This window comes from Barbus barbus, assembly GCF_936440315.1.
Source record: "Barbus barbus genome assembly, chromosome: 1".
Classification (NCBI taxonomy): domain Eukaryota; kingdom Metazoa; phylum Chordata; class Actinopteri; order Cypriniformes; family Cyprinidae; genus Barbus; species Barbus barbus.
Genome location: NC_136729.1, coordinates 14,303,042 through 14,318,583, shown reverse-complemented (window position 1 = coordinate 14,318,583; position 15,542 = coordinate 14,303,042). Strand labels below are relative to the sequence as shown.

Here is a 15,542-nt window from a genome sequence, read left to right as displayed (position 1 = left end):
TGTTTAGGATGTCATCATGTGAGATCAAGGAGAGATGTGAATGTGAATGTGTAAAAATGACTGATAACCATTTTATTTAGGCTGTTATTGCTATTTTTAATACCTTTTATGTCGTTCTCAGAATCAAACAAAACGGATTTGCTGTAATTTATCTGGAAAACGCGTCTGCTTACTCGTATTAGATTTATATTCATGCAAAATAAAATAGGATGCGACTTATTCATGATTCACTGGTGTAAGTGTAACCTGCAGAAAAGACCATTGAACGAATCATTTTGGTGAACTGACTCAAATGACTCGAGTTACTGGGATGATTCAAAAGTCCCTCGCAGGCAATGTAAACATGCAGCGACAGAAACCACGTGGTTAACGCGGAAGTTGTAGTCCTTAAGTGAATGTGAAGTGGAGCAGTCTCCCGCAGAGCAGCGTCTGGCTTGTTCTAGAGCTGGAGGTTTGGGTTTGGGTCTGGGTCATTTCTGTAGCATCTTGGGAGGATCGACGCGCGATTCTAGACTGAAATCTACAACAGGCTCATTATCAGTGAGAATAGGTGAGTATTTCAAGCCATTGCTTTTGAAAATGATCGATGTTACATAAGTTTGTGCACGACTATTAGAAGAGGACTCCATGCATTGTGTCATTCTGTCTCTCTTTTCACCGGCTCTGTTTTAAACGCGTTAGAAGTCGGATTTTCTTTGTTTTAATGTCTGTGGAATATAGATCTACAGTCCCTCAAGTCTAAAATCCTATAGAACAGTCTGCAGTATTGCTTTCTCAACACCAGGCAGGATTTGAAGGCTTCATCTAGCTCTTTTGTAATGCAACAGACTGAATGGCATTGACTGTAAAGGAGCTGAAAAGAGCTTTACAGGATGCATTTAAAATGAGAACACTTGCATGGGAAATATCTGTCAATCCAGGTTAAGGCTCATGCCTCTCCAAGTCACTTGCCTCAGGAAAATCACAGTGTACAATTAGTGAAGAATGCAAGACAACAGCCACAGCAGATTTTTCTGGGGGCTCTGTGTTTTTTCTCCAGGTTGCATGGTTTTCAGGATTAAGATGCATGTTGAATATATTTCGGTTCTAAAGATTTTTGACATTAACACATATGTCCTTGTTATATCAATCCATTTGAGACATTGACCCAGTTTTATCTCCGTCTGTGCCATGTTAATACAGACTGGAACTGGTTCGTATCTGTTGCGCCACTTCGGTTGTCACTTCAGCCAAAGTGTGTGATGTAGAGATGGAGGGGAATCTGTGTGGTTTGACCGAGATTAGATTTCTGGTAATGATGTAGTGAAGAAATGAAGGGATTATTTATTACATGAGAGACTGTGCATTATTTCTGCCCGTCTCACTCTGACGCAATTAAACAGAACTGAGAAAGAGAATGAAAGTGTGGGTTTTTCAGGGCACACCCAACCACAGCTGCAAGGTTTTTAACTGTAAAATGAACAGGATTTTTTTTTTACAACCGTCCTACCCACCCTGAGTCTTCACATCTTAAGTTTCAGTTGCTCCTGCTGTAGTGTATAATATTAAAGAAAATGGACTGCATGTATTTGTGCAGCTTGGAATTTGCAACCACATTTAATGCACAAAATATTAGTTATAGCATTGTGCACAAAATTAGTGCAGCAAAAAAAGTTAGTAGTGCACACCAGTTGCATTTAGTGCACAAAAATGCATTTAGCGCACAAAAATGCATTTAGCGCACAAAACATTGTTGGTGCATTTGGCACACAAAAATAGTAATATCATTTAGTGGGCAAATTGGTTATTGGTTAGTTAGGCAATTAGTGCATGAAAGATAAAGTTATTGCATTTGGTGCACAAAAATGGGTGTGCACCAATGCAATAACAGAATTTGTATACGTTCAGAAGAAAATGTGATTGTGTTTGGTTGTGCAGAACCCACTGCTATAGAGCCAGGGTGTTGCTAGGGTATTCTGAGTGGTTGCTAGGTGGTTACTTGCTGTGCCAAATTAAAAGAGCCCTTCCACAAGTCTCCATGATGGTTTTGTCTTTCTGTATGCAAGTCTGACTGCTAAGAAAAGTAATACACATGACTTGATGCTTAACCCTAGCATGAGCAAAAGAAATACTGATGCTCTTTTAGAAAGCACCACTTTTGACTGTTGTACAGCATATATTCTGCACTTTCCTTATCTTTCACTGTAAGGATAAACAGGGACTATCGTTCTCAAATGGCTACGATTGAGTGTTCTGTTGAAATCAGAATAGCAATGAGAATATTTTGCTTTTATGTTATAGTCTATGACACTATTTCCAGTGTACTAAAGCTGATAATGACCTCAAACACTTGCATGCATGTTATCTTCAGCATTACAGAAAATTAGCAGGAATCTCCCTGTATTGTGTATAAAACCTCAAGGCTTGTTCTAAAAATTTGTTTTAACATCTGAAGCAAAAGAAAATACATTTTAACATTTGGTGCACAAAAATTAATTATTGCTTTTCATTCACAAAAATAATTATTGCTTTTGGTACACAAACATAGTTATTTGGTGCATAAACAAGTAGTTATTGCATTTGATGTATGAAAAATAGCTATTGCATTTAATGCACAAAAAATTGATATTGCATTTGATGAACAAAAGTAGTTATTTGGTGCACAAAAAATGGGTTAATGCATTTGGTGCACAAAAAATATTATTCATTGTACTAAAATTGCATTGTGCGCACACAATGTTTTGTTTTATTTTTTTTTATCTGGAATAACACAAATGTTATTGCATTTGTACGCATAGAGAGAAAGAGAACAAGATAGGATTCATTTATTTATTTATTTTGAGGGGACATATTGCAAAAGGTTACATTTTTGACCATTTGGGTAAGACAAAATATCTTTAATTTGAAAGTTGCACTCATAATTCACTTTTAAAGCTTATTTTGCTTGTGCCTCAAGTGGTCTAACCTGGGTTTTGCATTGGTCTGGGAAGGTCTCATCTTGACTTCAGCTTTGATGAAAGGAGTTACTTTGAAATGGATGAAGAACTCAGCGATGCTTTAATCCAGCTCTCTTTCAGAGTGTTTTTTTCTTCATAATTCTCTGCTCTATGGTGTGTCTCTGTCTGTCCTGTTGCATTATGGCCAGTACAGCAGGCTCTGTTCACTGTTTCATGGCACCATGCAGCAGGTTTAACAAAAACCCTCATAACTGTGTTAAAAGAGTATGATATTCTCCCTCTCTACATAATTTTTGTTTTCCTTCTATATCCGCACTCTCTGTATTTCTCACACTATCAGCTTCTGTTTATTGATTCCTTTTTGTGGTTCTCTTTCTGTTTCTCAGGGTTGTTTTGAGGTCAGATGATATCTACGATGAGGCCGTAATTGAAGTTTTTCTTGAGTTTGGTCCTGATTGTTGCCAGAATGGCCACTGCTAAGAAAGGTACGTCTCTCTCTTTTCCACTCGTCACAACAAAAGTTTAAAATTTTGCAGGGGTTTTGGATGCATAATTGTCAAAATATGAACTGTGAGTGTTTCCTTTTTCTTTTTTGTGTAAAGAAACATGCTTCCTTTATGTCACATACAATATATACTGTACTATTGCAGAATAATAGACATTATCATTAATAATTAGTGGTTATATGGCAAACATCACTCTTACTACTATTGTTCTACTGACCTTGCAGAATATCATTCATTCATATATATATATATATATTTATTTATTGTATATTATATTATTTATCTATTTCCCCAAAAGAAATAGGATTTTCAGTAAAATCAGTAAGATTTTTTTGATGGAAATGATTGTTTTTATTCAGAAAGGATGCATTAAATTGATCAAAAGTGACAGTAAAGACATTTATAGTGTTTCCACAAAAATATGAAGCAGCACAACTGTTTTCAACATTGATAATAATCAGATATTTTTCTGAGCATCAGATCAGCATGTTAGAATGATTTTGTATATGTTCAATGTTACTGTTTTTACTGTATTTTTAAACAAATAAATGCACCATCGGTGAGCAGAAGAGACAAGAAAATCGTACCAACCCTAAACATAAAGAGTTGTTTGAAAAATAATAATAATCCCACCACCCTGACATTGAACATTAATCTGCTTATCATGAGTTTTGACAACCTGCTGCTTTTTCATTCTCAGGAATGAGACTTCGAGTGATTAAACAATAATGAATTCTTGCTCAGTCGGTGGTGACTCAGCAGTTGCAAAACAAGTGGGCTGTTTCTTATTATCAGGAAATGTGCAAAAGCTTGTGTCTGTTTTCACATCTGTCTGAAAAGCCTTTCCAGAGCCGTCGGAAAAACTCCCAAAAGATAAAGTCCGTCTTCTTTCATTCCACTATTTATTGTGGTAATCAATCTGTCTCTCGTGACTCTAGTTATTGTCTGGAGGCACAAAGATGGCCTCCATTTTGTTTTTGTTTATGAATGCGATAAAGTTTCATTTTGGATTAAGGCAGAGGGTCTGTTGTCATGCTACGTATTGTTGCAGAACATCTACGGTTTCTTCAGCTCAGACAGCTGTGCAACATTCACAAAGCATCTTCCCATCACTGGCTTTGTCGTTGAATATTAAATCATGAAAATGACCCGAGAACAGCTTTTTGGAAATGCTCCTTTCCATAGGCCGGTTCTCCGGGGCCAGATTTCTCGTTGTTGCCATGGTGACTGTGTGAAGTTAAAATGAACCTCATCTATAGCACCGCCGGGCATTCGTTTAATAGAGAGCCCGTCCATCTCTGGTCCCAGCCAGACTGCAGCATTTCTGATTGGTTTCAAAGAACAACGATACAAAGAACAGCTTTGAGTTCAGATGTGATTCAGCTCAAAGAGGTGGGGAGATCCTAGTCACTTATTGAAAATATTAATGACTCCATTTACTCCAAAACTTCATGGATCATTCTGATGTTAGAGAAACACAGATTCTCAAAAAATAGATCTTAAATTAAAATCTTATATTAATCTTTTATTCTTTTCAAGATAGCTTTTATTTGATAATATTTTGATATGTATGTTTATATATGCTGTTTTTGCGTTTTATGCATTTGGGGCTCAGGCGAGTGTCATAAAAAAACAAAAAGTCATGAACAAAAATACATAAACTCTTCAGGCCCTGCTGGTGTGGTGATAAATAATGTTCAATGTTGTACTCATAGGTCATAAAATGTAGACTACATGTGTATCCAGCTTAATTCTAGATCTCCGCTCCAGGACAGAGAGTATTTTAACAGTGTACAGATGTCTCTGTGTTGGTCATCCGGATCATGAGACTCTGGTTGGCAGGTCTATCTGTCACGCGTGAGAGTGTTTATAGTGCTCTAAATTGGCCGAACAGTTGGAGTCCCATAACCTCTGTGATGAGGCCAATAATGTAGACACTCCTGCTACAAATGCCGTCCCGTCCATCTTACGTTACGTTATGTGTAATTTTATCTCTGTGCCACATGACTTAGAGCTGCAGGCAAACAGGGTCACCACTGACCATCCAGACTCATATCATTCTCATATTATTTGTAAAATCTATTCCTAAAATTGCATGTGCTAATCTAGTTTATGATTTACACTTACAAAATAGTTGGCTTTTATAATGCAATGCTCTTCATTTGTAGGACGCTTTAGATGAAAGCATCTGCTAAATGAATAAATGCAATGTTTATTGAAGCTAGTTTTGAGATATCCAGATATTAGAATATCATAGAAATGAGTTTTTGACTTTGAAGGGTGAAAAACCTGGAGCTCAAATGCCCTCCACTTGTATTAACAAAGCGTGAGCAATCAGCATGAACATTTTCTTCAGAAATTGTAAAATCTTTGTGCGCATTTAATTTAGATTTAAAGTAGAAGAAAAAGTTCACACAAAAAGGGAAATTAATTGCGACATCTTATCTCCAAAATGCAAGAGGCTTTTTTGCAGAGGCTTTGATCAGACATAGAGGATTTTAGACATCACCACACCTGATGTTTGTTACGGTGGACTCAGGGCTCAGTTGGTCCAGATGTGAGCGTTTCGGTACTGTTCAAATGTTTGGGGTCTGTAAGATTCGGCAAAAATGCATTAAATTGATTAAATGTAACCGCAAGGACGTGTTACAAAAGATTTCTATTTCAAATAAATCCTGTTCGAACTGTTTGAACTTTGTATTTGTTAAAAAAGTATCAAGGTTTTCACAAACATGAAGCAGCACAACTGTTTTTCAGCATTGGTAATAATGAGAAATTTTTCTTGAGCAGCAAATCAGTATATTAGAATTATTTCTGAAGGATCATGTGACGCTGAAAACTGGAGTAATGATTCTGAAAATTCAGCTTTTGATCACAGAAATAAATTTAAATTTATAGTAAATTCACACAGAAAACAGTTATTTGACATTGTAATAATATTTTGCAATATTACTGTTTTTATTGTATTTTGCATCAAATAAGTGCAGCCTTGGGGAGCAGAAGATACTTATTTCAAAAACATCCCCAAACTTTTGAATGAATGAATGAATGAATGAATGAATGAATGAATGAATGAATGAACGATGCATTTATATAGCACATTTATTGTGTATTGCCGTACACCCAAAGCGCTTTACAATCATGTGGGGAGGTCTCTCCTCAACCACCACCAGTGTGCAGCATCCACTTGGATGATGCGACGGCAGCCACAGTACAACGGCGCCAGTGCGCTCACCACACACCAGCTGCAAGTGGAGAGGAGAGAGTGATAGAGCCAATCAAGTGGATGGGGATTACTAGGAGGCCATGATTGATAAGGGCCAGTGGAGGGAATTTGGCCAGGACACCGGGGTTACACCCCTACTCTTTACGAGATGTGCCATGGGATTTTTAGTGACCACAGAGAATCAGGACCTCGGTTTAACGTCTCATCTGAAAGACGGTGCTTTTTACAGTATAGTGTCCCCGTCACTATACTGGGGTGTTAGGACCCACACAGACCACAGGGTGAGCACCCCCTGCTGGCCTCACTAACACCTCTTCCAAAAGCAACCTAGTTTTCCCAGGAGGTCTCCTATCCAGGTACTGACCAGGCTCAACCCTGCTTAGCTTCAGTGGGCAACCTGTCTTGGGATGCAGGGTGATATGGCTGTGGTAATTGATATACCACAGCCATATCACCCTGCACCCTATACCCTTGATTTTGAAGGGTATAGTGTGTGTGCGTGAAAACTGAGAGCTGTTCTCTCTTAATATGTGGTTTCTCTAACATAGACGTACCCTGATCCTGCACCAAAAATGGATTTTAAATGAAGAATTAGCATTGATTGTGCACTTTAGTTCAAGACGGGGTTTGATCTGTGTCTGAGAAATGTACCCCTGAGGGCTTGATTACTTGCTTTATTAAATCTGACTGTTAAAGAGAAGAGCCTGGAAGAACATTGCAAGAGATTTTCTTTTTTCTTTTAGTTTTTATATTTTTTAGTGCCGGTGTTTTAATTAGCACTTTGAATGTGTTGTAGGTGTTAAGACAGCTTGCACAGTAAAAGCTGTACAATCTTTTAATCAATAATTCTAAAAGGCTCCTATATTCCGGTTCCATTTTGTTGCGCTCTATTTAGCTGTTTTTGAATACATCTTACATAAACGTTCCCTAAATCCACATCAAGTGAACCTGATACAAGTTTTTCAGTCCCTTATAAATCCTGTGGGAGAGAAAGACCGAGACAAACTTAAACTATAAAAATAAAAACAGCCATGTCAGTTTTGTTAGGCCCAAAACATGCTCTGCATTAGCCAAGCATTCGTATCTGCATACTTGAGTCATAAGGTCATATCCTGCTGTCTGCATAGTTTTTTTATTCTTTTTTAGATGCATTTTGATCCAAAGCTTAAAGGAATTTAAAAATGAAAATGTACTGACCCTCAGGCCACCCAAGATGAGTTTGTTTTGTCATCAGAACAGATTTGGAGAAATGTTTACATTTCTCATTACATCACTTGCTCAGCAATGGATGGTCTGCAGTGAATGGGTGCCGTCAGAAGTCCAAACAGCTGATAAAAACCTCACAGTAATCCACACCACAACAGTCCATCAATTAGTGTTTTGTGAATTTGTAAGAACTAAATACATCAAGACATTTTTAACTTCAAACCACCAGTTTCGGCTAAAATATGAGTCTATAATCCATAATTATGCTTCCTCCAGTGAAAAAGAAAATCATCTGCTGTCTTTCACATCAAAATGCACCCACATATTTGTTTAGAGATATTTTGGTATTGTGAGCCGTGTCCCGGGCACCTATCAGCGTCGCCCTGGCAACGAAGGAGATCCACCTGCACGCAATCACCAAGGGCTGATCGGTCCCAGCTGAAGCGGATGAGGAGAGGACTACAAAAGCTGCACCCGAGAATACACGGGGGAGAAAGATCTCCAGACGACAGGCCGCTAATGTTGTGTCTCTTGTCCCTCCAGAAAGCGACTGACCGACCAGCCCGCCACCCGAGCACCGGACACCAAATCCCCTTGCACTCAGCCGGCCGGCGAACAGGTTCACGCAGCACCGAGGACGAACACCAGACACCTCTAGCACCTTCACGGTTCCTTCTGTTTATAAATAAACACACCCTCCGGGGCTTTAACTTTCACTGCAACCTGTCGTGTGATTCTTCAGCCCGCCACACTGGTGGAGAATGCGGGCAGATTGCTGAAGAATCACAGACGCCCACGACCATACTAAATCACCAACTTGTTTTTTTTTGTGCTTTTTTCCCCCTCTGTTTTTTCGTCAGGCGGTGACTCCTTCCCCAGCCATGGAAGAACTCCTAAAACACCTGACGGAGATAAGCATTCGGCAGCAGCAAATTGTCGAGCATATGGCCACTCGGCAAGGAGAGACGGAGCGCGAAGTCGCCGCTCTCCGCTTCGCGGCTGCCCAGCGGGTTCCGCTACCGGACCCCCGCACTCAAGCCACCCAGCTCCTGCCGAAAATGACCGTCCACGACGACGTGGAACATTATTTGAGCATGTTCGAGTCCATAGCCACTCGAGAGGACTGGCCCCGCGAAGATTGGGCGCGGATACTGGCACCGTTGCTGACCGGGGAACCCCAGCAGGCCTATTTTTCCATGTCAGCGGGCCAAAAAGAATCATACGACGAGCTACGTAAGGAAATCCTGGCCCGCGTAGGCCTGTCTCCCATCGCCGCGGCCCAATTATTTCGATCATGGGAGTACAACAGTCGGTTGCCAGCCCGCGCCCAAGCCGCCGAACTCAACCGCCTCGCCCATCACTGGTTGCTCGCCGGGAACCCCAGCGCTGCCCAAGTGGCCGAACGCGTCGTCGTGGACCGGTATTTGCATGCCCTGCCACGGCCCCTTCGGCAGGCGGCCGGAATGCGGAACCCGCAGACCGTGGGAGATCTCGTCGAGGCCGTTGAGCTAGCAGAGACGACGCTGCGACGAGAGGCTGGGGAGCGAGCACCGCCGTTTCCCCGGAGGGTGTACCAGGAGCGACGCACGCCAGAGGGCACCCAGCGCACAGCCAGCAGGTCAGCGGTTCCCGGCACGCAAGATGAGCCGATGCCCACCGAACCACCACCTTCGCCCAGTCGCGCCTGGCTGGCAGGCTGTGCCGTCCATCTGGAGCCGCCGCGAGACGCACCCCAGACCGAGGTTTTCATCAATGGCCATCCGTATACAGCTCTGTTGGACTCTGGTAGCGCGGTAAGCCTGGTCCAGTCTTCTATGTTTCCCCCGAGGTTGGGAACCAAAGCCCGCCTATCCATCACATGTGTCCACGGTGACACCCAGAGCGTACCTACCCGACAGGTGACCATCTCCGCGAGGACAGGCACATGGCCTCTGGAAGTAGGCGTGGTCAAAGATTTGCCCGTACCCGTACTGCTGGGGAGAGACTGGCCAGGCTTTGAACAACTGCTCGCCAAAGTCACCCAGCCTGCCAGCCCTGCCGGGAACCGCCAGAAGAGGAAGAAGCTCAGCCGAGGTCCCCGACGGCGCCCTGCCCTCCTAGCATCGGACAGCGCCAGAGATGGTGAGCCCCCCCCCCAAAGTTCTAACCTTTTTTATGATGTGTTCCAGCAGGTTAGGGGTGGGGGAAATTTTGTAAAGGAGCAGCTCGGGGACGATCGGCTGAAGCACTGCTGGAAGCAAGTAAGGGTGGTTGAGGGAAAAGAGGTCCAACCACCACCACACCCATCCCCACACTTCGTTGTCCAGAATGGCCTGCTGTACTGTGTCGCACAGCGGAGAGGGGAGGAGGTAAAACTGCTGGTCGTCCCACGTACGAGAACACAGACGATCATCGAGCTCGCCCATTCCCATCCTATGGCTGGCCACCTAAGGGCGCAAAACACTACACAACGGATCCGAGACAGGTTCCATTGGCCCGGGATGGAGGCGGAGATCAAGCGGTTTTGTCAGGCTTGCCCGGACTGCCAACGGACGTCACCACAAACCCCTCCCCCAGCTCCGCTAATTCCGCTGCCCATCATCGAGGTGCCCTTTGAGCGGATAGGAATGGATTTAGTAGGGCCGCTGCCAAAATCCGCCCGGGGACACGAACACATATTAGTCATCGTGGATTATGCGACCCGGTACCCCGAAGCCATTCCATTGCGCAAAGCCACGTCCAAGGCCATCGCCCAGGAACTCTTCCTGCTGTGCAGCCGGGTCGGCATACCCCGAGAGATATTGACCGACCAGGGCACCCCCTTCATGTCCCGGACGATGGCTGACCTCTGCCGCCTCCTCAAGGTAAAGCAGCTTCGTACCACCGTCTACCACCCTCAGACCGATGGGTTGGTCGAAAGATTCAATCAGACGTTGAAGCGAATGCTCCGTCGCGTGGCTGCGGACGACCGACGGGATTGGGACCAAATGCTGCCGTACGTCCTCTTCGGCATCCGGGAAGTCCCCCAGGCCTCCACAGGATTTACACCTTTCGAACTTCTGTTCGGGCGGCAGCCCCGTGGCCTGCTCGATGTCGCCAAAGAGGCCTGGGAGCAGCAGCCGACCACCCATCGGACCACGATCGAGCACGTGAGAGAGATGAGGGAAAGGATCGACCGCGTCATGCCACTCGTCCGGGAACACCTGGCTGCAGCCCAAGAAGCACAACGTCGTCGGTACGACCGGGCGGCCCAGCCACGGGAATTCCAGCCAGGTGATTACGTCTTAGTCCTCGTTCCAACAGCAGCATGTAAATTTCTCGCCAAGTGGCAAGGCCCGTATATCATCACGGAGAAAGTGGGGCCCGTGACTTACAGAGTACGCCAGCCTGGACGTAGGAAGGAAAGTCAACTGTACCACGTCAATCTCCTGAAGCGCTGGGAGGGAACGAGGACTCAGGTTGCTGCCCTAGCCACCACCTCTCCCGTGGTTGTTGACATCAGCCCCCACCTGTCGGCCGCCCAGAAGACGGAGCTCCAACATCTGGTCGGTCAATTCTCTGATGTGTTCTCCCCACGTCCCGGGCGGACCCGCATACTTCAGCATGACGTACGCACACCTCCAGGGACCATTGTGCGACAGAGGCCCTACCGAATCCCGGAGGCCCGGCGACACGCAGTTGAAGGGGAGGTTCGGGAGATGCTGAAGTTAGGAATCATCGAGCCCTCCCGCAGTCCCTGGTCCAGTCCCATAGTCATGGTCCCAAAACCGGACGGCACCCTCCGGTTCTGTAACGACTTTCGCCGCCTAAACGAGGTCTCCGAGTTCGATGGATACCCGATGCCCCGTGTCGACGAGCTGCTGGAGCGGCTGGGGAGAGCCCGGTTCATATCCACGCTCGACCTCACCAAAGGCTACTGGCAGGTGCCGTTAACGGAATCCACCAAACCGAAGACCGCCTTCTCCACCCCCAGTGGCCACTGGCAGTACCGGGTTCTCCCCTTCGGGCTGCACGGGGCTCCGGCTACCTTCCAACGGATGATGGACATCGTGCTGAGACCCCATCAGACTTATGCAGCAGCCTACATCGATGATGTCGTCATCCACTCGGAGACCTGGGAGGACCACCTGGAGCGGCTCCGGAGGGTGCTTCTCGAACTGCGGCGGGCGGGGCTCACCGCCAACCCCAAGAAATGCCACCTTGCCCTACCTGAAGCAAAATACCTCGGTTTTCGGGTGGGCCGGGGCCTGATCCGTCCGCAGGAGGGGAAAGTGGCAGCCATTCTCTCGGCCCCGAGGCCCACCTCCAAAAAACAGGTACGGGCCTTTTTGGGGTTGGCCGGTTACTACAGATGCTTTATACCTAACTTCTCCTCCTTAGCGACAGCCCTGACAGACCTCACCAAGAAGGGACAGCCAGAGAAGGTGAGGTGGGGAACCCAGGAAGAAGAAGCGTTCAAAAGGGTAAAAGCGGCGCTCACGTCTGAGCCAGTATTGCGCGCTCCCGACTTTAACTGTCCCTTCTTATTACAGACGGACGCATCCGACACCGGGTTGGGAGCCGTGCTATCCCAGGTACAAGACGGTGAGGAACACCCGGTGGTCTACATCAGCCGAAAGCTGTCCACAACGGAACAACGGTACGCGGCGGTCGAGAAGGAGGCGCTGGCCGTCAAGTGGGCAGTCCTGGAGCTGAAATACTATCTACTGGGACGGAAATTCACCCTCGTCACCGATCATGCCCCGTTACAATGGATGGCCCGGGCCAAAGATACCAATGCCCGGGTGACACGGTGGTTCCTAGCGCTCCAGGACTTCCACTTTGACGTGCGACATCGAGCTGGAACCGCCAACGCCAATGCGGATGGACTCTCCCGCCTGTGGACAGCTTTCGCAGGTCTGTCAGGTGTTGTTCCTCCCCCAGCCCCCGCCTCCCCCCTCGCCCAGGGGACCAGGACGACGCTTAGGGGGGGGGAGTGTGAGCCGTGTCCCGGGCACCTATCAGCGTCGCCCTGGCAACGAAGGAGATCCACCTGCACGCAATCACCAAGGGCTGATCGGTCCCAGCTGAAGCGGATGAGGAGAGGACTACAAAAGCTGCACCCGAGAATACACGGGGGAGAAAGATCTCCAGACGACAGGCCGCTAATGTTGTGTCTCTTGTCCCTCCAGAAAGCGACTGACCGACCAGCCCGCCACCCGAGCACCGGACACCAAATCCCCTTGCACTCAGCCGGCCGGCGAACAGGTTCACGCAGCACCGAGGACGAACACCAGACACCTCTAGCACCTTCACGGTTCCTTCTGTTTATAAATAAACACACCCTCCGGGGCTTTAACTTTCACTGCAACCTGTCGTGTGATTCTTCAGCCCGCCACAGTATGTTTTGGCTTAAAAATGGTGCTTGATCTGTGCAGATTTCTCTACTGATTCAGATGAGATCCATTTTTCACTGGAGGAAGCAATATTATGGATAGAGTATTTTAGCGGGAAACAACAGATTGAAATTAAAAACACCTTAATGATGGATTTAATTCTAACAAACCCTCATCTTTTCACTTCACATGATGTTAACTGATGGACTCTCATTCTGACGGCACCCATTCACTGCAGAGGATCCGTTGGTGAGCAAGTGATGCAATGCTACATTTCTCCAAATCTGTTCTGATGAAGAAACAAACTCATCTTGGATGGACTGAGGGTCAATACATTTTTAGCAAATTTTCATTTTTGGTTGAACTATTCCTTTAAATTAAAAAAAATTTTTTTAAAGCATGTAAGACCTTGAAGACATTGGGGTTATTGTACACATCAATTTTATTCCTACTGATCCAAGTGTTTTAAACTGCTCTGGTTTTATATTCATTGACTTAAATGCAGTGTATACCTTTTAAATTGACGCTGGGAAATTCAATGCACAACCTGACTAATGTAAGCCCAATTTTGCTATAACTTTCTTTTACTGAAGAAATTAATAGATATATGGGACTGGAGGTCTTTCAGAGTTTTCAGGCGTCAGATGGCAAGATTGATCTGAATAATTTCAATTTAAAAAGCTTCTTGCAGAACATTATCATTCAGCGACTCACAATCTGGTTGTCTGTAAACCTGCGGTCGGTGTATAATTAGCGCAGCTGTAAGCGCTTTGCTTTTGTTCCTCCTGCAGCAGCGTCTAAGACGGGGGGCGTTCGCTTCGCTGAGGAACCTGCTGCGGCCGTCGCTCACTCTCATGTGCATTTTGATGAGAAACTGCATGACTCCATCGTCATGGTGATACCCGAATCAAACAGGAACTTCCTGGTTAAGGTAAGAGCTAATTAAATAGCTGGGGTCATTCATTAGCTTCATTTGAAGGTTTTCAATCATGAATATGAGTCCATATTACAGGAAGAACACTGATTTTATTTCTCAGATCACATCAAGGCTTCAGCTTCTTTCCTTTGGTCAGCATGTTCTACTCGACTTCTAGCTTTGTTATTATGTGAAAAGACAGTGACAGAACTAATGCCAGGAGCCGTTCCAGCTGTATCTGGGATTTGAAGAGGAAAAACGGGATCAGGAAATGACACAAGCCAGATTTGAACTGCATCGCCTACATATGAACAGCACAGGTCAATATGTCAGAGCATATGTGCTGCCCGCCAGACCACAGCTTTAACGAGACCATTTCCAACTCTGATTAATTGTTCCCTAATTTTTGATGCAGTGCATTGCCATCATGCTTTTTATTATTGGGTCTCACTAAGGCAAGCTATTTGAACAATTTCCCCCTAATTTTAAGTATTAAACTGCAGTGCAACTCCTTTTGTAATGTGGCACGCTAAATGATATCTCGAAACATGCAGCTTGCTCGAGAGGTGCAGTGTTACTTTTCCAATTGACCTATCGGTAAGCCCACCCCCCTTAGTTATTGTTGGTCCCTCGGACAAACAAACGGGAGTTGCTCACTGTCTTACAATGACAGCTGCAGTGTGAAAACCTTGTCCCACAATGTTTTTGCTCAATTTTGGACACAGAAGGCCACCAAACGGGAATTAAATATTCCATGCAGGGATTTATAAAATATTTAAAAATAAATAAGCGGGAAAAGTCTCATATTACGGTTGACTGTACGGATCAACACTGTTCATGTATCGCAGGGTACGATTAAATTAATGTACATTTAACCAGTTTAATATGGAGAGACACTGAAATGTAGACCTTCGTTTGTGTTTTCGACCTACACTGCACAAGACGCGAGAACAGTCCGCCATTTAGGTTTGTATATTCGCATGGACTCACTAACTTTAACATTAGCTAGTTTTAGCCAGAGATACCTTGCTAAAGCACAAGATGACATTAACGTTCTGCTTGAGCAGATGAAAATAGTAACTTTAATGTGTATGACAACCAGAAAACAAAGTTTTTGTCTTCATTTGTATTGGGGTTGAATACTTGGGGACATTTTGCGCTGTTTTGTTTGGATTCAGGAAATATAACAAAATAAATTATATTGCCCATCCTCTTTGGATACCTGGAATCAGTGTTACAAGCACCCCAGGCACATTGTTTTTCCATTTTTGAAGCATAAACCCCATAAAACCGATGCGAGCTTCGGATCTTCCAGTGTTTCACTATGGCGCTGAAACATAAAGATGTCCGAGTTCCGCTCCCCGTGCTACTGATACTCAACTGCCATTGGCTAGTCTG

The 15,542-nt window shown here is 44.9% G+C and overlaps 1 protein-coding gene across 1 annotated transcript in view; it reads left to right on the top strand.

Moving 5' to 3' along the window:
• Window positions 1–364: 364 nt before the first annotated feature.
• LOC306875971 (adipose-secreted signaling protein-like) overlaps window positions 365–15,542 on the top strand; it is a 34,344-nt gene continuing 19,166 nt past the window's right edge. The window contains exons 1-3 of the mRNA XM_079426825.1: window positions 365–550; window positions 3,323–3,421; window positions 14,020–14,159. Of these exons, the coding sequence (XP_079282951.1) occupies window positions 3,403–3,421; window positions 14,020–14,159 (159 nt within the window). The 5' untranslated portion in view covers window positions 365–550; window positions 3,323–3,402. The remainder of the gene's footprint in view (window positions 551–3,322; window positions 3,422–14,019; window positions 14,160–15,542) is intronic.